This window comes from Diprion similis, chromosome 8 (genome assembly GCF_021155765.1).
Source record: "Diprion similis isolate iyDipSimi1 chromosome 8, iyDipSimi1.1, whole genome shotgun sequence".
NCBI classification, from domain to species: domain Eukaryota; kingdom Metazoa; phylum Arthropoda; class Insecta; order Hymenoptera; family Diprionidae; genus Diprion; species Diprion similis.
In genome coordinates this window covers 27150255-27172265 of record NC_060112.1, presented here as the reverse complement: position 1 = coordinate 27172265, position 22011 = coordinate 27150255, and the positions used below count along the sequence as shown (strand labels likewise).

General features: G+C 41.7%; 1 protein-coding gene across 3 annotated transcripts in view; it reads right to left on the bottom strand.

Annotated features, from left to right (window-relative positions):
* The window catches only part of LOC124408965 (insulin-like growth factor 2 mRNA-binding protein 1), a 73328-nt gene extending 56084 nt beyond the window's left edge, over positions 1-17244 (bottom strand). For 2 of the 3 annotated variants that reach the window (XM_046886311.1, XM_046886313.1), the window contains exons 1-2: positions 17098-17244; positions 15666-15933 (exon numbers count right to left, since the gene is read on the bottom strand). In XM_046886311.1, coding sequence (XP_046742267.1) covers positions 15666-15840 — 175 coding nt within the window. In that variant the 5' untranslated portion in view covers positions 15841-15933; positions 17098-17244. Of the gene's footprint in view, positions 1-15665; positions 15934-16147; positions 16273-17097 lie in introns of those variants that run through there. The other variant, XM_046886312.1, reaches the window with a different exon arrangement.
* Between the last annotated feature and the right edge of the window lie 4767 nt (positions 17245-22011).

Here is a 22011-nt window from a genome sequence, read left to right as displayed (position 1 = left end):
TTGACAGTGATGTCAGGAGATACACCACCGCAAAAGCCCTTCAGTTCGGAGTCGTTCGCTACTTATATGTACCACGGCGCCATTTTGTTATAAATTTCAATGATAAAATTCTAAAATGTTTTTGAAACTGTAAATAAAAAAGCCCTCAAATTCTCATTTTATTTAAAAAAAAAAAACTCCTAAAAATAGGTAGGTATGATTTTAGATCATATACGAATATATTAAAGCCCTAAAAGATTAAGTCTCATACAAAACTTGAAGAGTTTCGGCAGGAAAAGTTGATGCAGATTCAAGTTGGCTTCCGCATTGTGCCATTCTTGAGATTTTGCAACTAAGACATGATTTTAGATGGGAAATAGGTGTTTTTGATACGGACAGCCGACAGCGTAATCGAAAGCAAATTCGTGGACAAATTTTCAATGACAATTTTTTTTTATCTATTCCCTTTTTTTGTTCGCCTTATATTCCTTTGCACGTATTCATTGTCAAGCCAGAGCACGAAAACGAACTTCAGTCCCAATAATTCCGCAACAAGTAGCAGATAGTGGAGAAATATTCGACTCATTACCGGTAGAATATCGAGTCCGCTTATTCGATTTTGATGTTGAAGGCGTATTTGAAAGTTATGTGCTTCCATAATATTTAAATACTTTAACGAGACTTTGTAAATAGTGCAGGTATTATATTATTTTTTAAGTAAAGATGTCACGCATAAGTGACATCGTTAGAGACCCTCAGAAGAGAGTCTAGCAAATTCACGTTTGAGTTTTGATCGGTGCCGTTACGATGATCCAAACTTGCCTTCGGTATATTTCGGAGGACATCGAGTCGGGTTCGGATCCGTCGTCGCTAGTAACCGCCAAAGATCGTATAATACGACTTCGCGACTGTATAAATATACGGTATTCGTTGACTTATAGATATCTATCTGCGGTCCAGGCGTGAGTATACGCATATTATTTTCAAAAAGCACGCCATGTGCACCATGACGCTTTGCCGCATCATAGGGATATTAGCAGGACTCGCCCTCGCCCTCGGGAGTCTTTGGGAATCGTACACTAACGCTTCCACGGACTTATGGACGTGGCCTTACCCCGTGGGGGTTAAGCCAGAAGACGGAAGGGGAAACGGATCCTCAGCCATCTTGCGGAGCAATACTGATATACCTATGCTCGCATATTTCTAGACTCGCTGCGCGTACCTTAGTGTTCTTTAGTGTCAACTGTGGTGAAAAATCGTAGTTAGTGTATATTTAGGTGCAATTCTTGCGTAAATTTATAAAATTGGAATAATAGAAATATAGCTACCCCCAGAGCAATTATGAAAGTTTTATCGCGATGAATATCAAAGTATGTTACTAATACCCATTAAAACCACGTCGATGATGAAAGGAAACAAAGAATAGAAATTTTCGAACGAATTGCGGCGCTTCGTCGATGAAAATATGATCGTCCGGTGATAATGGTTTGGACGGGGCGCGCTAACATTACTGCTCAATATGGCCGAGGTTCCACCTCACGTACTCCCCCCGGGATTCATACCCCTTGTTAAAAAAAACTTACTTTGCGCTCCATCCATAAGTCTGTAACGCAACTCTACTGAATGGAGTATAGGGAAAGTAGCTTAACGGGCTCAAGAGCGCCACAAAGACGGGGCACGGTAGCAGGTCTAGGTTGCCACGATGTTAGAATGGAAAAGGAGAAAGAAACAGAGAGAAAGAGAGAGAGAACGGGGTGAGGGGGAGAGACGGAAGAAAAGAGAAGGAGAGAGACGGGGGTCGAGAATGCCTCTATAAGTCTATACTCTACAGTAGTGGGTCACCACTAGCTATAACTCGACTGAGCGGGTAGGTTCGGTTTTCTGCCGTTCAAGGTCTTCCGTGCCCGCTCCCCTAAGCAAAATCTCTCAGGTAGGTAGGTAGGTAGGTAGGAATAGGTATATTGTCCCTACGCTGGATTCTTCGGCCCGGGATTGCAGTCTTCCTGCCTCTTGGTTCAAATTCTTTCCTACAATATTTGCTTTGTCAAGTAGATCTTGCGAGGCCGGAAGCTTTTTTGAATAATTGAGACACGTACGTGGGGAGTCGTGAACGGGAATCTTGCCGAAAATCCAAGAACCACCAGCCACATGAAATCGCTTATCAGATAGAACGTACCAGAGCTGATAATCATTCGTTGTAAGTGCGGCCGAAATGAGAAGACTAATTGATATGGTTCTATATACATGTAGTTTTGACATGCAGTTTTTGTTGCAACTATCCGCAATATTGTTTGGAATAATTTTTACCTGTAAGCTCGACCTGTATTTTATAGTGACATGTAAGGCACCGCACGCGTTTGATAATTATTGAAATGCAGGAAAAGTAAATGGTACAGCCTAATTCTGGTTCGCGTTTGGTTCAAACATTTTCGTATAGAACTGCGGCAAAAAGTAAAAATTGTTTGGCGGTCTGGATTGGCGTTGGCCTTGTGGCATATTTGGGTCTACCGCCGCTCAGTCCCAGTGCATGGCTGGCGGGCGTAGGTAAGGAGGGATTGAGAGACCCGCAGAGCTGAAAAGAAAGAGGACTAACCGCACAATGGATTACTTAGACGGGTAGGTTAGTTTAGCGGCGTTGAGCCGTCCGATTGCCCGGCGAGTGCGTTAAGATAGGTCCTGGCTCGGATCTCGGTATGCTGGTAGGTATATATAGTATAGAGTGAGGCTGAGTAATATGCCCAGGACGTACTCCAGATAACGAATGTTACTACTTGGATATACAAATTTTTTCAGTCAAAACATGATGAATCTGAATAGCGTACCTGCGTAACTTCAGGGAGTCCATTACACCTTAAACTGATTGCATGACGTGATCCTTTTTACTACAAGATTTTAAACAATATTTTCTTGTAATTTTAAATTTGTACAGTTCCAAAAACCGTTTAAATAATTTTTTGTTGAAGAAAAATACTTTCCCAATCCATCTTCCCCTCATTACAAAGCTGATCTCGTTAATTTTATGGATTAATCGAACTGGTAGCCCGAATGGGGGCAAAAAACTTTGGACGCAACCGTAAATTGTTTTGTTATTGTGGTGGACCATTGGGACTCTTTTATACAGTTAAAATCCGACATTCCGATTGTACTTATATGTTAACAAATACTTGCTACACGACATGCTAAACAGTTGATATCGAGCGCTAAAGCAGTGGCATGCTCGAGAAATTTCTGTTGCCAATAAGCCACCAAAGGAAGATCGCTCAAAAATCTCTACCATTCAATACAGGCCTCCGATTTGCCCAGAGGCATGAATATATATTATACACAGATAGACGTAGGTACCACAGTGTGTGTTTATGCGCGCGCACCGTGTAACGGGACTCATTGGTAGCTATCTAGCGATGAACTATGTTAACGATTTACGAGTGCATTTGTCTGTTCGATTCCACACATTCCATTGATATCATCACGGATTATATTTAATCTGGTAAAGGATTGAAGGTATTTACCTCTTCCAGTGTTTATAACTCTCGCTGAAAAAAAGGATAAGCTAAAATGATAAGGGAAAGGAAGAAAATAAGGAAGGAAAAACCGTCATCAACTGTGACGGCAAAATTTGCGACATTCGTCAAAGTGAAGCTAATCGTGTTCAACGATCTGTATCTATGCCTGAAACCGGAAATTTGTTATCTTGTCGATGCACGCATCGTTGAATGAGGATCCCGACATGTCCTTACACCTCCTTGAAATCGTAAAATTATCGTAATAGAGGTAATAGGTTTCATCCTTCCATACCTACTTGTGTATTGTAGATAGGACTGACGGGAGCGGTCCCCATTAATCTTCAAATAAGCCGATATTATTTTAATTCGCAAGTCTCGACGGTCGATTCTTGGAAGGCGATCCTTTGTCCAGACGGTTAGGAAAGGAAGTACTTTTGCGTGTGCGTGCGTGCGTGAGCGCGTGCTGTCGGAGGGGTTCGCGAAAACAGTGATCTGCTTCTTACGCCGCTTTCGTCTAACAGAATTTGCTTCACGATTTCCGGAAATGTCGACTGATTTGACTGTTCAAACGATGCGACCATAGAATATACGATATATCGAATGGGTATCAGAGAATAAGCGAATATATAATAAGAGTTGTCGAATAGAAAAGAATTGGCACCTCGATCGACACTCTATTCGTTCGAGACATCAAATGAGGCGTAATAAGTTTCAGTAACAGTTTGTGTTTGTTCTTTTCATCTCCTTGTTTCCATCAACTTTTCTATCAAAGTTTCCGCGTAGATATATAAACTCTATTTCGACTCCATGAATTTTTCAAAATCAATTGTGAAAAATGACTACAAACAGACAAGTACGTCTTGGAGTTCGAAATTTAGAGGTCATTGATTAATTATCAACGAAACAAATGAAACCCCTGTAACACCGAATTTGCTATCGTTTTTAGTTTATATTATATTGTGAATATGCGAAAACAATGCGAATGATTCGAGGCCTACCAAGGAATTGAACCACAGCCTGTATGAAGCGCAATCTCTTCGCTGTATTGTATTGTTGCAGGTATTTGCATGAATCGCGTATGTGGTACCGCGCGATATTGTAACGCTATATATTTGGGATGAGTCAGCATCTACTGCAATATATGAATCAATCTTTATATGCCTGACACGTTAGGAATTATGAAAACGAGAGCTTTCCGTGCACCAGAACCGATAAACGCCGAACCTATAAACTTATTTGGACGGAACGCGGGGCATCGGGTATAGTTTGATCATTTTAAAAGCAGCTGCGAGGCTCTCCTTTCCATCGCATCCGAATCGAACACTCCTCAGTATCGCCTAATTACAACGACAGAACTCTAGGTTCGCCCGGGTTGTTCGGAGGAAAGAGGAAGTCAACGGCCCCGTATCTAAAACAAACAGATGTCGGTGCCAGCAGTGGATACACCATGCAAGCCGTAGCGGGCAAGCCTGCCAATGCGACGAAATACTTGAAAACTTTTTAATTCAAACAAAAAAACTATGATCACCAAGTCACTACGCGCCGATATCCATTATAACACGCGGAAGAAATTCTGAACCGTATACGAATCGACGACGTGTATGTCTGTAACGAATGTCGATGAAACCGACGTATACCGTAATCGCAATATCATTACCACCGGGGGGTCATCGGACGACCTCGATGGATGGTTCCCAAGTGAATTAGCTATGGTCTATGCTGTCATTGGTGGGGAAACGTCCACAGTGATAAGGTGGGTGCAGGTGTGCGCTGCTGCCTGCCCATCTCCTTGACTATTATAACTCGTGTTTATTGTCAACCACATTTCTCATAGCAGTTATACCTGCATCGAAACTTTCATATTCACCATTCGAAGACCGATTGACAACGATGGACTTAACATATAGCTTCGCGATACGCCACTTGGGATAAAACGCCGATATACCCACAAGATTTTCGACGTTTTCACAGGTTTTCAACATTTCTAAAGGTGCAGACCGCGTGACGCAGCAATCTGTAAAATTTCTCTTACCCACGCTTGATCTAATTTAAGTGCAGACGTAGTTACCATCTTACACATATACTTGTGTATGCAGATAAGTTTTTGACATCTTTAATTTAGGACAGTCCAACACAACGCCAATACAAGAGCAGTGTAATTTGAACATACCATGTCTCACTTGAATTCAGGTAAGCCTGCGCAGATTGTCAAGTAACTGTGCTCTCTTCTGAGGTCAACTGTATATTGGTTTGGTTAGATAACGGAGAGCAGTGTGGTAAGTTCCCTGAATTTTCTTGTCTTACGCTGACGATGAGATCGTAAAATATCCAACTTCTGCTAGAGTATGTATCTTGTAGTAACTGAAGTATGTATCTTGTAGTAACTGAAGTATGTAAAATGCTACCTAACATTGAACATTTTCAAAATAGATAACTCAGGATTTGTTTTTAATTATTTCAGTTCGGCGGTTGAGTTAAGATCATCTGTGCAGCAGAACCTCATGTATTCTAAAGTTCAATTGAGTTCTAATTACAACCCGACTATTCGTATCTGGATTACCCTGGGAATAAGGGAACGCTTATGTACATGTATGGGTTCGTATAGATTTGCGCCTACACCACACAACGACTCCAATTCCCCTCCGATCTAGTCGGTCCGTACACCATGAGAATTGGAGCTTCGAGCCGACGCGATGCGGGCATTCGTCTGCAATTGATGTCATCTAGACTTGACGTCCGCACGATGAATTAAAAAATTTCTGCCGGAACCTCGCTTCCATCTCTAGTGCCACCGCAATACTACAGATAGGCACGGACTGGCTGGCATTAAGACATCGCACTCTATGCATATTACGGTAACTCGTCACGAGGCATGGAGGAATCGCGCGCCAAATCAATTCATAATGATTGAACCAGCTTGACCAACCATCGTTATCGTTACGGTCATGAATTTTTATTTTTTATTTCCTGTTTTTCCGTAATCGATGACTGTCTGCCTATGATACCGAGTTATGGCGCACTATTGGGTATAAAAAGGGTGTATGAAATTGAAAAGTGAGGAATAACGCATTCATAAAAGCAGTAAAAAATGTGGATGTACCATTGAACGCGCACGTACCAATACTAATGCTCCCTTGACATAGATACTATTAAGATACCTACTGTCGATACGTATTAAACTCGATTAGTATAGGTAAGCGAAAAAGTGCACTTAGTGCATCTTCCGATTCAAGTGCGCGCAGAACGAATGATCGTGTCAATAACATTCAGCACGGTTTAAGAAATGCAGCTCGTTTCATAAGTTATGACTTGTAATCGACGTTTCACGAGGAGTCCGCGTTACGTATATTTCTGTTATCGCATCAACGGCACGAGTATAATAGCGATACCTTCGATTACTACAGCGATACCTGCTCGTCGACGCCACTGACTAATCCCCTGCTAAAGTTGAAGCTTCGTAATTATGACAACCAATGGGGTGAAACCAATATTACATCGCTATTTAATGATCTTTGCCTGGCATGTAGATCTGACATTATTGTAATTTCAAGAGCTGTATATTTTTCTAGATAGGTCAAGTTCCTCCGAAAAGTGAAACGATGATTGCCAAGACGAATATATACCTACAAGATAATAAATTTTGAGCTTGAGGTGAATGAAGCCCACAAAATTTGATAAATTATGTTAAACAGATTGTTCCACGCGCGTTATCAAAACAGGATTTTGATCTGACTGCAGTAAGGGCCGGTGTTCAATTTTTGTCAAGATTAACAGCCAATGTACTTTAATTAATAGCTAATTTTTTTGTAGAGAGAGCGGCTAGTTTTGGATAACTACGTGTTGAGAAAAGTTCCCGATGGTACATTTTTATTACAAAATCCGACTCGTATTTTTAAATGTATATAAATATGTAAAAATTCACTTCCTGGTTGATGAATGATGAGATTTTACGGTGAAAATAAATTTGGTTAATCCTCAGCGAATCAGGTCATAGGGGAATTCATTTTGAGATATCTTGAGCTTTGATTCCTCGGTGAAGATTCTATCGTATCTGACGATAATTTTGTTGCTTTATTCAAGGCCTTTTTACAAAATGTACAAAATTATCAATTAACAATTCGACTCACGACGTGGAATTTAGCGTACTGAACTGGCGAAAGAGACAGTTGCAAGGAAGTATAAAGTTTTTGGTGTCTATGAATGACTACTTGACATTATTCGGGTGTTTTGAACAAACACAACTCGACGGGTAAACGAATGCTACGGAACGATAAGAAACAGCCAACTTAAGATAACGTTACGATCTCTGGGTATCTCTAGGATAAGCACTAAAATGAAAACAACATTTATATATTTATTTATACATATATATCTATATTATAAAGATATCTTGCCACCACCGCCGTCTCAGGAATTTAGGATTTAACCCTTTACGCTACATATACTCTTATACCCATACCACCCCTATGCCCTTATACTGAGCCATCCCTCCCACACTCAATCACACACGCACACACGCATGCACACCCAAATACACCCGTGTATATATACGAGTATACATGTAAATATGTATATGCATATACGTATTTATACATATTATATGGGCTGATCCACGAACCTTCGGCGGGCTTTTTAAGATAAAAATTTCGATTTAGATAAAATTTGAAACTTTTTTCGAGCACGTAATTATATGAAAAATCTTGGAACCTCAGGTTCATAGGAAAATAGCTCACCACTCCAGAGTGCGTATTGAAACGTAGGCTTGGCGTTCTTAGGTGGGTAAAATAAATCCTGAAATTGCAGTGAAAATTGTCTTCACTCATCGACTTTTAATGATAGAAATTGCGTAAATATGTGTCTAATCCATGTATAGTTGGATACGCATCATCTGTAAGTTAGGTATATCTAAGTAGACGGTGCGGACTGCTCCGTCCATTTCAAGGGCAGCTGTTCGGTAACCCAATGAAGGTAGTCGAGCACGCGACGAGTTGATCAAACTACCCAAGCAAATTACTTTGCTCGCGTATGCGTGCACGTTTCTACACATACAGGTATATTTACACCACAGAGGTGATTACGAGCAACGCACCGAAATATTGAAAATCCTTATCCTGTAACCTATATTCTTTACATATCTATTTTACAGATAGTCATATTTTAAGTACCCCATGGTCTTCAACCTACGTCACTTTGTCCACCAAATTTATCTACCTGTGCATATAAAGTAATTCGAGAACAATTTTATACGATCACTGGCAATAGTTATAAACAATTTTCTTACACCATCGAATGCTCCCACATATTGTCAATAGATTATACCGAGGTATAGTTTTATAAAAATATTTACATTGTATTGTTCCTCTTCTTCTGTACTCAAATGTAACGGACATAGTACGACTTGATGAAAAAATGGCTCTATTGTTTTACTACTGGTAGAGAGAAGGAGGCTCAATTTGGTGCTTCTTACATGAAGCCAGCTGCGGCCGATATTTCGGCAAATAATAGTTCTAATTCTTGACGATGGCGGCGCTGGCGCAGATTATTCTCGGATTTGTAATTCGAAGTGGGGGTGACGTTGTGTTCGTTCATATACAGACATATATATACATCGGGAAATAGCGTTGTGGGCGCCACGTAGCGGCCAAAGGCAGAGTTACTGTTTTCTTGAGTTTTGACATTACGTGCAGCGCCGAGTTGAGCCACCTTCTCCCTACCCTCCATACTTATGCCTGCGGTTCCAGTGAGGTGTATTTCTGCACCTGTGTGCTACCTAGCTGTAATCTCCAGTAGGCCTGGGCCTACTACACCAACGCACGCATCTAAACTACGCATCTAGTAGTCTAGTCAAACGATCGAACGGAAAATGAAATAAATATCTCGAATTCATAACGCGCTGTATACGATATTGAATCACGCGACTGCCTGCAGGACAGGCCGCGTGTAGTCGCAAAGTAGATGTGTTGCACGGTGCTTCTGATTCTGGAACTGAGTTGCCTGCAAAGATATTGCGACATTTTTTTTCTTTCCTGCGCGTTTGTAGTCTCGGAATAATTAGCTTACGATTAGACCCGCTGCTATTCCAGGAGCTTCTGTACACAGGTGTAACCAATTGTTGCGCTGAAAAATATTATACTCCTACGAATAGAACGAAGATCAGCTAGAACCCGAAGTAATATCAATAGCCATCTGTAATATACACCCTGTTCTATTACACCGTTTTTCATTTCTTTAGAGATAATAAAGAAATACGCAATGAATGTAATATTGTGAGCATAGAAAAAGATAAAATGCACATTTTACTTGGATCATTTTCTACGAAGCCTGCGTCTGGATATCTTTGATAAGCAAAACTAAGCTCCGAACAACAAAGCGTAGGTACCCCCACTGCGTTTCTCAAATTATTTGAGTATCTCGAAGAGGTAGCCACACTGCAGATGCAGCTACTCCTCTGCAACTCGTACGCGTACACGCTTGCAGACGTACCTGGGTAAGGTGTACATATACGCACTTACAATTCTTAAACATATGTTTGTGTATACAGTTATAGATAAATGTCGAGATGTATACGTAAAGGTATGCGGTTTATTCGAGAGGTCGTCGAACGATAGATGTTTTTGCCGTCCTCTACCCACTCTCCCACCACCTCGCGAAGGATAACTTAGGGAGCGGGGAGTTGCTGTCAAAGGGGAAAATATTGTAGGTAGTCCGAGGGATGCGAAACTTGACGGTAGCGATATACGTGTTTAATTTCGTTTTACTCGTCAATTTTACACATTTCTCCGTGTATAGTCGGAGCCGACGACAACGAAAACTGGGGAGGGGGGAAATGAAATTCTGTACTCGGAGTTACAGCATCAGCTCAGGACACAAGTTTTCGTTTGAAAGAAAATTCAACGTGGTTGTATCAGCTTTCCAATTATTTAATTGTCATATTGATTCGCTGTGTGATTTATGGAATCTAAAACAGGCATAAAATCCCACGCTTAGATACCAGTTGGATGAAAGTGATTCACTTTCGCTGTTAAATGGGTTTGTATTGTATAATAACCGCATATTACAAGGCTGTATACTTGTATTCATTAACCTTCGAAAGATATAACAATGCGTCAAAAAACCGAAAAGGACACTGATTAATTATTTGCGTTTCAAATTTGTTACGGGAAATTATGTTAGGAGAGAAGAGGTGCAAAAAAAGAAAGAAGACGTCACCGAATGACAATGAAACGAAACAAGATGGTACCGACACAGCCAATTACTCTTCTACGCACAGGGACAATGTATACAAGCTTGCACGAGAGATTGGAAAAAATTAATACATATGTACGTAGGTATATAAGTATAACGTGTTTCGCAAAAATGTATGTGCCCTTAAATATTATTGACTCGAAAAATTGCATGTACGTAAGACGGAACTATACAGTACGTTAATTATCGTGACGACCGTACGGCCGTGCCAAACGTCATCTTACCGCCGGTCAACTTTTTCATCACGTATATAAATACGGTATACAAGTTGCCAGGTATGTAAGACATCGACGAGTTCTCGCAGCAATGGAATTCCATTCATTTCCGTGCCGTGGGGCAACTTCCGTAACGTTACTGTACGATACCTATGTTAGAGAAGATTCGGAGAGGTTTAATCATTCTCACTAAACGTACATCTTTTGTGAGTTAATGACGCGAGCAATTGCTCTTCCGATATTGAAGTGTCAGACGTAGACACCTGTGCAACAGTCGACGGCGCCTCTCCGTACCCTGGTGGCGCCTTATCGCAGAGTAAATAACATTTATCAGGTCAGGCGAATTGTCTGAGAATATATAATGACAATTAAAAGCTGCTCGATTATTCGATTATTATAGCGATATAATATCGAGTGCACCCATTGGAAAATGAAACGACTGACAAAAGGTATGATACAGATAGTAACGTACAAGAATCTGCACAGGTCGAGATGTAAAATAACGCAGTCGCGTAGGCTTCAGGCGCAAGGAAGATACAGACAGACTGAGAAAACTCAGTCGGTAGCTTAACTCTTTGTATAATACGAGTCCGTGCAGTATATGATACCTTGCGGTGTTTAATAACGTATAATATTATCTTGTACTCATTATTGATGTATAACCGCATCGCGTTCCTGATTTGCGCCTGTACAGTACGAGTAACTACATTGTTGTTATGGTCAGACTTGTTGTTATTGTTGGTGTCGGTGTTGTCGTCTTCGAGATCGTATATCATTGTTCTTGTTGTACTCGGTTGTTAATCTGCGGCGCGGGGTACCAGGCATGGGGCAGGTTTTGCTCAACGGGCGGTAGCGGAGGAGACGTAGCTAAGCTATAAGCTATATAGGAATAAGATGGAGGAAGAGACGAGCACGACACCGGAGTCTATAGAAGAAACGAATATAATGAAAGAATGTAACAGTTTCCTGTTGTCGACTCACGGTGCTATGCCGCGGCTGCGCAGGACAGGCGGCTCTAGAGTCTAGAGTCTAGAGTCTAGAGTATGCGGCCAACGGTCGGACGCATTGCTGTCTGTTGCCTGCCTCAGTCTTCGAGCCCATTCGAGCCTTCTCAAGCCTCCTAGTCAGAGACGGAGACGTGAGTCAGTAATTCAGTGTACTGCCATATCGTAGTACCAGGGCTAACCGAATCGCGAGCCTCAACTTGCCTGCCTGCCGCTTGCTGCCTGCATAGCCTCCGTTTCCCCTCCCCTCTCGCCGTGCAGTTGTGCCGCTCCGCTCGTCGAACTTAGTTCTAAAACCTAACCTACCAAACTAGTTCCATCCACTTCGGGAAACGGACGGCTAGCATTTGCTTATTGTTAACGCCGTGCGAGTACTCACCAGGGTATATATGTATATACACATACGCACGCGCGCAAACATACGTATATGGTAATACCATGAGATGCGTGTATGAATGTTCAAGCTGTGTGCGCCTGCGTGTACAGATATACGCACTAATAGAATAATGCTTCTCTATCAAGCTAGGTAGGTATACGCATAAGGGCTATATAAGCTGCTGAAGAACGAGACTCAATCAAGACTCTACCTGCCTGGTACATACCTACATACCGCTCATATTTACAAATCCTACATTTCTCGCGAGGAATGTACATAGGTCATCTATGTCTCTACTGTTAGTATATTCGCTATTGACTTTTTTCTGTTATTTTCATTCGAATTTTTCGACGGACACCAGTGCGCTATCTTCGAAAGGTGCGAAAGGTAAGGGCAACCCCCACCCGCCCTGTATTATCCGAAACCGACCAACTAGCTTCTCCCTACCAGGATTCTATTTCACCCATTTGACGCAGGCTTCCGGTTTATCCTTGTTGCCCGACTACATGAGATTCTGCGACCTTTGACCTACTATACCTCACGTTATAGTTTTATATTATACAATCATATTACATGTCGCGACTTTCAAGTTCACGGTGAAAATATCCATCGCAACTCTCTTTGATCGACGTGTCGCGTCGTATACCTACGTTGTTTGGGGGTATGTCGACGCTGTACGTGGATTGCTCAAATTTTTAAAATGCATGGGAAAACATTTCGTGATTTTGCGGGACACACTTATATGTATATAATACGAGACTGGAAAATTGGATTCAAATGCAATATACCCGAGTTCAGTCAGGAAATACCAAGGACAGCGTAGATACAACGAATCATCAACGAGGGGTTTCTGTATTGCCACAGGGAAGTTTTTATTTAATCTATGTACCGGCAACTTGGTGTTTCAATCTAATGCAATATGAACATAAGCCCCATAGTGCGTGTAATGTTTTGCTATATGCACATTGCAGTCATAGAAGTTGACTCAAGCGAACGGGATGCAATATGAACAAATTAACGCAATGGCATGTATGGCAGGTATTACAAGGATAGAGATTATAGTTTTTAGTCAAAATAGAACTAATACTTACATCAAGTTCCTTTTTCCGGGCAATATAAGCTGGCTGCAAGCAAAGTATATTGAGCGAAGCAAAGCAATGTACAATGTACACGAGGAAAAGCTGGATCATTAATAGCTTTCGTATAGATAAAGCCACTTGCACATTAGCATAATTCTCGACCTTGCTGTAAACAGTATACCGAAGCACAAGTGCGGCCACACCGAAGCAACCATTACTGCTTAGCCCTGTACTTGAATGTTCATTGTATAAGAGGTTGGCATCGTGCAGTTTCATGATCACTGATTCAAGATGTTGATCTTGTGGATGGGAAACATGGGAAAAGATGATGTGGACGGTTGAAGAGTGATGCAGTAAGCGATGTGTTGGATTGAAAAACATTTTTTTTGTATTCTCATCACAATTTATTTTTATTATTCGATCAGTTTAAATGCTGCAAGGAACAATCAATGTATGATAATGAGGTAGCGTAGTGTGGTTTCAAATCACGATTCTTCGCAAAATTGGCTTTCCGGTTTTAACGAGCGAAAATCGGTCACTTATTATCGTTAAGATCTCTGATGACAGATACATATATAGATATAACAGATAAAGGTATGACATATTATTCACAAATGGTCATACTGTTTGAGTTGTATGCGATAAAAGATGCGCTGGGATAATTTTCACAACGGCTCACTTTTATATCAATTCATTGGTAAGTGTGGTGGGATTCTGATGTATATACTTGCTAGTATCGTCTGCTGCCATCTCCTTAAGCTGCGTAGCAGATGAAGCAGATGGCACGGGTAGCCTTGAATGGGACAGAATCCACCTCCGTAGGTGTACGAACCACACAAGTTGAGTTCATTATAAACGACTTGTACGCAGAGATCAAATTTTTATTATTCTCATTGACAATGTAATCTTTTGAGAATTCGAAAATATTGTTTGTTAAGTGGACATAGCAACGGACACATAGAACACCCGGATAAATATTACCCCAACCTATCTGTTTAGCATTTATGTAGCATTCAAATCGTCTTGCTTATGCATATTTGGCACAAATTTATAAATTACCAAGGAAACTGATGATGTCGGAAATGTTCAAATATAGTTTACCAGAAAATGTTGGTTTGGCAGTACGAGGAAGTAAAGCGGTGCAGAAAAAATTTCGTCGATCAAGTTGGTAGCACCGTTGTGATTAACCTCTGAGCCCGAACCGACCGAATGTTACAGATTTTGAGTTTTGCATTAACCGCGGCATTATTCCGGCATGAATTTTCCACCCAATTCAGCAATTAGGTATAACATCGAAACGTAAGTCTCTGGGTTAATTGATTTGCGGTACGATGAATTCGGAAATTACGGAGCAGCGAAAAATATAACCCGGCGTGCATCATAGGCAACGAGCGAGAACGAGAGAGAGAGAGGAGTAGAGCGTACGCGAGTGACCTTGCTTCCGTAGACAAACGAGTCGCCATCTTGGGTAATCAACTGCCGCTGCTGAGCCGGCCGGCCGGCTCCTGGCAGCGTGCGAGACCGACTTTTTCATGCGAGAGATAGGCTCAGACATAACCTCGCTGAGTGGCGAGTAAAACTTCATCCACACCAAGGCAGAGTTACGAGCGAACGCAGATGAAGTTGTGTTGAGAGTGTGGACGGAGCCCAAGGGCCGAAGGCGTGTTTGGGATGAAGGCATGCAGGCATGCAGGCATGCTTGAGTCGTTTAACAATAAGTAATAAATACCACGATCGAACAAGCAAAATTTTCGAAAGGCAGTTGGGAATTCAGAGTTCGGAGGACCTAAGTACGCTGCTTCTGTCACACATAGGAAACTAATTCAGACCTTGCAGGCGGTTAATGCATATTACGATCATTGACACATACCAATGTTTTCATACACACATTGCATACATAGGTTAATAGATAAGACAAGGTAATGCTTACAATTAGATTGCAATTAAAACATGTCAAACGAGCAGGTTAATCGTAAGAACAGGTACGTCGAGGTCTAATTTTAAGCGATGTAGTCTAATTTAACGAAGCGCAGTCAGTATAACGTTGACGATATCGAAGGCTGGGCTGGGAAGTTTTACTAGCGGCAAGTACGCTCTACGTTCAAGCAGCGCAGGAGGAGAAAACAAGAGGTGAATGGGCATGCGGAGAGAAAGAAGGGAGCTGTCGCAGCTGCGTCGTCGTCAATGGATGCATGACACGACTCCGACGAGTGTGAGCGTTGTTATCCAGAGTTTCAAATCAGAATGATTGGGTAAGTACTCACCGTTCAATTTGTCGATCGCTCTATCGGCGGTGGACTGGTCAGTACAGTCGACGAACGCGTAGCCGCCGCGCTTTACGAGGATCGTCGTGCAGGACAAATTGTGGTCTTGAAATAGCTGGCGTAGCGCGTTCTCGTTGCAATCCGACGGTAAATTGCCGACGTAGAGCTTCGACATCGTGCTTTGTTCTCCTTTGGAAGTAATGGTGATGGCTTGGTAATTCAACTTTCGCGATGGCAAAATGTTTCAACGACGAGTCGCTCGATATAACTAGAGTGCGGGGTAAAGGGGCGGGCGGGGGGGGGGAGGATAGGAAAAAAATATATGTTTATTTATATATATGTATATATATATATATGTATATATATATACACATGTATATATACATGTATATGCATACACACATATATATGTATACTATATGTATGTATACATATACGTTTACGTGTAAACGGTAGTAATAATTATTAGAAACTCTCGGTACGATCAGCCGCGTTGCCTTCGATGCGATGGTGTGGCCGACAGGGAGGCGTGAAGTGGGTGGGTGGGCGGGGAGGGGTGAACCGAGAACTAATTGTACACGCATACGCACGCACACGCACACACATTCGCGTGACACTACGCACGCAACAAGGACGGGCGCGCGCGCACAAACAAGCACACCCGGCACGTATTTTATGTAGGTTTATTCAAGAAGTGAGAAAATGGAGAAAAATCAAATTTGCCGACGCGAGAGGTGAATTTCCTTAATTATCTCCCTCCTCACGATTTCTTTCTTACACACACACGCCTCTTCGAGATATAAGTCGGCGGTAAACGGCGACGACGCGGCAACGCGGTGATGCGGTGCTGCTGCGCGATACTACGATTTACCAAATAGTCACGTGTGTCGCCCCCGCCAAGCGAAGCAGCCGAATCCGACAGTCTCGTCTCGCCAGGACGTGGTGTGCTGGCGCGGGTATTTGCCTGGACGCGGATAATATATTCACACGCACAACTGTCGGAGTTGAATACGATCCGATGATTATCGGTGATCGCCAAAGGTTTACTTATTTTACGTATCACGGGTGAACGACGTCTCGTTCTCCTTCACGTACGCGTTTCACTGTTTTCAATATTATTTATTTATATCTATACTATTATTTTTTGTTCCTCTCTTTTTTTTTCCAATTTTCCGCGCTCCTGTGTTTTATCGCTCTTCCTCGCCGCTCTCGCTCACTACTTCGCCGCTCTTTTTCACCACTCTCACTCTCTTTCTCTTTCTCACTCTCTCACACACTCTCTCTCTCTCTCTCTCTCTCTCTCTCTCTCTCTCTCTCTCTCTCTCTCTCTCTCTCTCTCTCTCTCTCTCTCTCTCTCTCTCTCACTCTCTCTCCCTCTCTCGCTCTCTTTCCGACACCGTTTATCCTTGCGTTTTGTGTTTCTTTATGTCACCTCTCTCCTCGCCCTTGGCTGATATTCTTCTCAATTCCTCGCTACGTCGCGTTTCACCGATATTCCTTATGATGGAAAAAATATTATGTGGCACTGCAGAACAGCGTTTGAACGCGGTGGTGGTTCACGGCCTGACTCCTTCTAGCTCGCGGACTCGGCGCACTCGCTGCCACGGGCCTCCTCGCTCGCTTGCGACGCGCGATGCGAACTTGTTTTCTTCGTTTTGGTTGTTTCTTTATTTTTTTTTTCTCTTTATTTTTTTCTCTTCATCTTTTTCCTTCCTCCTCTTTCGCCGACGGCCGACACGCCGGGTACGCTTAAATCGAGCCGGCGCGCGAACCTCACTGGACGAGGCCTCGTCACGTGACTCCGGCGACTCCCGCCTCTGCGCGCGATTGGCGCTGCATACCTTCGATATTCGCTCGTGTATCAACGCTCGTGCTCGGGCCTCCTGTTTGCCAAATCTAACGGGTGTTTAGACGCGGATAATATTCCCGCGTTTTTAACATTAGGTACTCCATAAGCCCCCTCTCGAACCCTGCGCCTTGTTACCGCATGTCAGTTTGTAGGTATAATCTGTTTCGTCCAATCTCATCACAGACCCCTTAATGTTGAACCATTTTTTTTTTGATCGAACTTCAATTCCTGTTCCGCGGGATGAATCGCAGGCTATAATTGCTATTACGCACCATAATTAGGTTTCCCAAGCTAGGTTCACTCATTTTCCCTTATCGTTTGAATACTACTTAACGTAAATCTGTACTGAAGTCTTGTTTTCTACTGATAAATTGCGCGTGGTCATTTACACATGTGATATTCACCGGCTTCCAGGGCGTGAACTAATATCTCTGTTCTCCTCCGTACCGTCTTAAACTTCTCAATATCTTATTAAACTGTAAAGCCATGCAGTGATCATCCATTCAATGCCCAATAAAGCTTATTATTATATAAGCTTATGCGATTCATCACGTTCGAGATTAATTAAAACGACATATTTTAGCAGTAGCTACGCTGGAACAGCATTCATAGACATTAGTTCGATATCTTACTGCTCCAGTTATGTGCGCGGCCTACGATTTCGGGATGTGGCGCCTATGCCGTGGTGATGCGCACGCTTTCGCATGCGCTGACTCGTGTGTAGGTATCTATGCATGGTGTGGACATAAGTGTATCCTATATGCCATGAACGAACGTATGCATGCATGCATGTACATACATACATAACTGCTATAACACAGCGTTCTGCATTCTTGTGGGCGTATTTTAATGTGCATATACCTATAGCTACGTCGCCCGAACCTGATACACGCGTTTCTAGGAATGAGGAGAAATGCAGACCGCTTCCCTTGAGATTTTCACCCTTGAAAACATCCTGCGAATTCCCCTTGCGATCTCGGGATGAGCAGCTACAAGCATAAAACTTCTGGCGGCAACTTACGTCGTCTCACAACTACACATGTACATTGGAACTACTCTGTATGTTCCGTGTTTCCTGCTAGGCTATTCGCCGAAGGAAAGTATTTTCCATATGACCATCTAAAGAAGAAATGTATGAATCATGCTCTTGCGGTATGAATGAACAGTAATATCAATAAATATATATGCATATGTAGAAATGATAAAAGAGACTTATAGGGGTGCCCTAGTCGATTTCGACGTTGTCGTATACATTTTACAAATATATAACAAGAGCCTCATTGCCTGGTTCTGTACACAATTTTGAATAAAAACACTCCAATGCATTTTCATTTGACGCAGAAATAAAAATTTAGTGTTTTTGTTCAGAGTTGCGTATGGAATAAGGCTGTTAAGCCCTTCTTCGCGTTTGAGATACGTGGACTTTGATATTTGGAGATATAATATAACACATATATATCAACCCCGAAATCTACTAGGGCACCCCCTTCTGAGCATTTCAATGGATCAGCTTACTCAGAGATAAGTGATGTGATAGTACGAAACTGCGTGCCATAAATTTTTCACTGGTCTCTACGCGGACTTCCGCATGGAGGAATGTGAGTCCAGCACATGTATCTTCGGTAATCCAATGCTGCGTCGCCACTTATCTGGTTCACTAATTATCTACCGCTCAACCTTTTTTTCATACGGTTTCTGCTCGCCATAAACTTTTACTTCAATACATCTATTCGCTATCGATTTGACTCTTGCGACTTTCACGTAACTATCTATAAGTACGTACGTCCCGAAAAATTATATTATCACCATTTTTGTGAATGGTAAACTCTTTGGATCGGCTATCAGGAGTACGGGGCCAAAGTCCAATTGCGCTTCTCGTTATTCATAGGTGCCTCAGTTTTGTTTCCGGGGTGCACGTGGCGGCGTCTTTCGATGAGAAATCTCCTTGCAATGTAACAGTCTTATACTATATATACATAACAAGTGCCAACAATCATTGCGTACTGCAAGTATTCATATTACTTGAGTATTCTCTGCACTTATCGTGCGCTGAGATCTTTTCAGTAACATCCGGGTGGGTTGTACAACAATTTATTGGTAAAATATCTAATTGGTGGAAAGGTAACTTCTTCCTCGGACTGTAAGGCTCATCCTCAGCCTTCATATTTCAACTCTTATGGAATTGTTATTGTTATTTCTACTGCTATTGCTATAATTCTGTTTGCTGTCACAGTTACAAGTACTTCATGGATTCGATGAGACGAGCTCAGACTTATGAATGGGGACATTTGTTGACGGATTACGCGAGTTGCGGAGTCATTTCGACTAACAGCCTGAGGTGGCCTGCCATAATGTAACCTCACCGCGTGAATTCGCTAAGTATTGTTTTAATCGAATATGATGGAGAAATAAGAACTGCAAAATCCTCAAACAACGAAATGATTTAAGAATCATTCATTTGGTTGAATTTTGGTCGCTGCTTTACGACGGTTACTGTAGCAGATAGTTGCAATAAAAGAAGTTGAGATGGAAGTAAATGTGGACGGACAGATAAATAGATACATAAGTATCGCTTCATTCGACTCTAGAATTGCTGTTTCATCAGAGCTGCACAGTATTATAGAAAAAAGAAATGCGCGTGATTAGAATACAAGAATATTCATACACAAGATATGAATAATGCAAAAACAAACAAAAAAAAAATTAAATTAGTACGTAGTGAGACTCATCAACCGATAAATACCATTGTACAATTCGCGGCGACAAGAAATAATTGACAGAAATTGGAAAATACCTTAAATACCGGGAGAACGACCGAGACGAGAGACAGAGTGAGAGAGAAAGAGAGAAATATACATAGATATTTTATTTTTGCCCATTACAATATCGGACAATATTACCATTTTACATGTATTAAAACAATAGCAAAAAATAATATAAAGCAAGGCAAAATCGTAAAATTAACCTGAAAAACTAAGACCAGTCTAACGAAAGGGTGCTCGAGAAAGCTCCGTATCGAACAGATACCAATCGGATTTTACAAACGGGGGGCGGAAGGAAGGGAGGCACTTGTATTATACATATACAAGTCGTGTATGAGATAGTGCATTTCCAAGAATTGTTTACAGAAAGCTCTTTTATGCTAAAAATGATCGTAACATCAGCATCAAAAAAATAAACATTCAAAAAAGGTTCTGCAGTCATATGAGGACCTATGCGTTGAGCAATGCATCCTTACTTAAGATAATAATATAGTAATCATAAAATCTGTAAATGCAAGGGCTTGTATACTATACTACGCACTAACAAAAGGGTCCCTTCAGAAAAGTAATTGGTGGAAGGGTGGGAAGAAGCTTGTAATATTACAGCAAAGCGAGTATATGGCAACAATGAGGAATGAAGAAACTGACAAGCTACATTGTTGCAGCAAGAAATACTCGTAACGTGGAGTCGAGAATTTCAACAAAGCTTTGTTGCTGAACGACGGAAAGATTTTTTCATTTCGATTATTTAGCCTGAGCCCCTGCAAATGCTTATACATATATTAATATATATATACAACCCGGAGTTGCCGTGAAAAGGAGCTTGGATGAATTTCTACGAACCACAATATAATAATTTCAGGCCTTTCAAAGGGCTATGATACGAATTTAAAAATATGAAACGAAGGGAAGCTAGATATTTTATTACTGTCCATCTTCTCGTCCAGCCACCTTCCTCGTCACACGTATATCGACACTAAGAAACGTCGTACAGCCCACACCATGGCGGTACTTTGGTAGCAGGGAACTGTCACATCGATAAGTAAATCATTCACACCCATGTAAAACAGGCGGGGGTTGCCTTTGAAGTGCAGAGTAAATATAAGAATTCACCCCCCTTAAAGTTTAGAGCGAATCTGCCCGAGAGAACCATTTACCATATTACCATTCCTGGAGAGAAGCTTCGCTCTTACGGCCCCGCGGGTGGCGACGTATCGAACTTTCACTTCTGTTGGATTCAGCCACCACGACATGGAAGCTGCAGTGACGACCGCGAAAATAGGGAAAAGTAAAATCATTGTGTAAGGTAAGTGTACCAGTTATTGACCCTGTCCTAATTATTGACCTTATTTGGTTGTATCCGTTGGATCCTTACTTCTACAATAATCAAAAGATAAATTTGTATTTTCTGCCCTTCTAGCAATTGGTTTTAGTCATCGAGAAATTCACAATTTGTGCCGTCAATTTTTTCAATTTTGGAAAATAAAAGGGTCAATCATTGGTATACTTGCCTTGGTTGCGTAGATCTTTGCGACCTTCCAAATGATTAACTGTAAAAAGTTTTTAAAGCGGGCCGCTCATATACAATGATTGTTTTAAGAACCGACCTATTGTGAGCATCGCGAATCACAGAGACCACGATTTGAATGGCACCGACAAACCTGCAGTAAATTAATATTCTGCTCGGTGTTGTACGAGGTATTCACCAAAAATTTGATGTGAAATATTCCCTCGG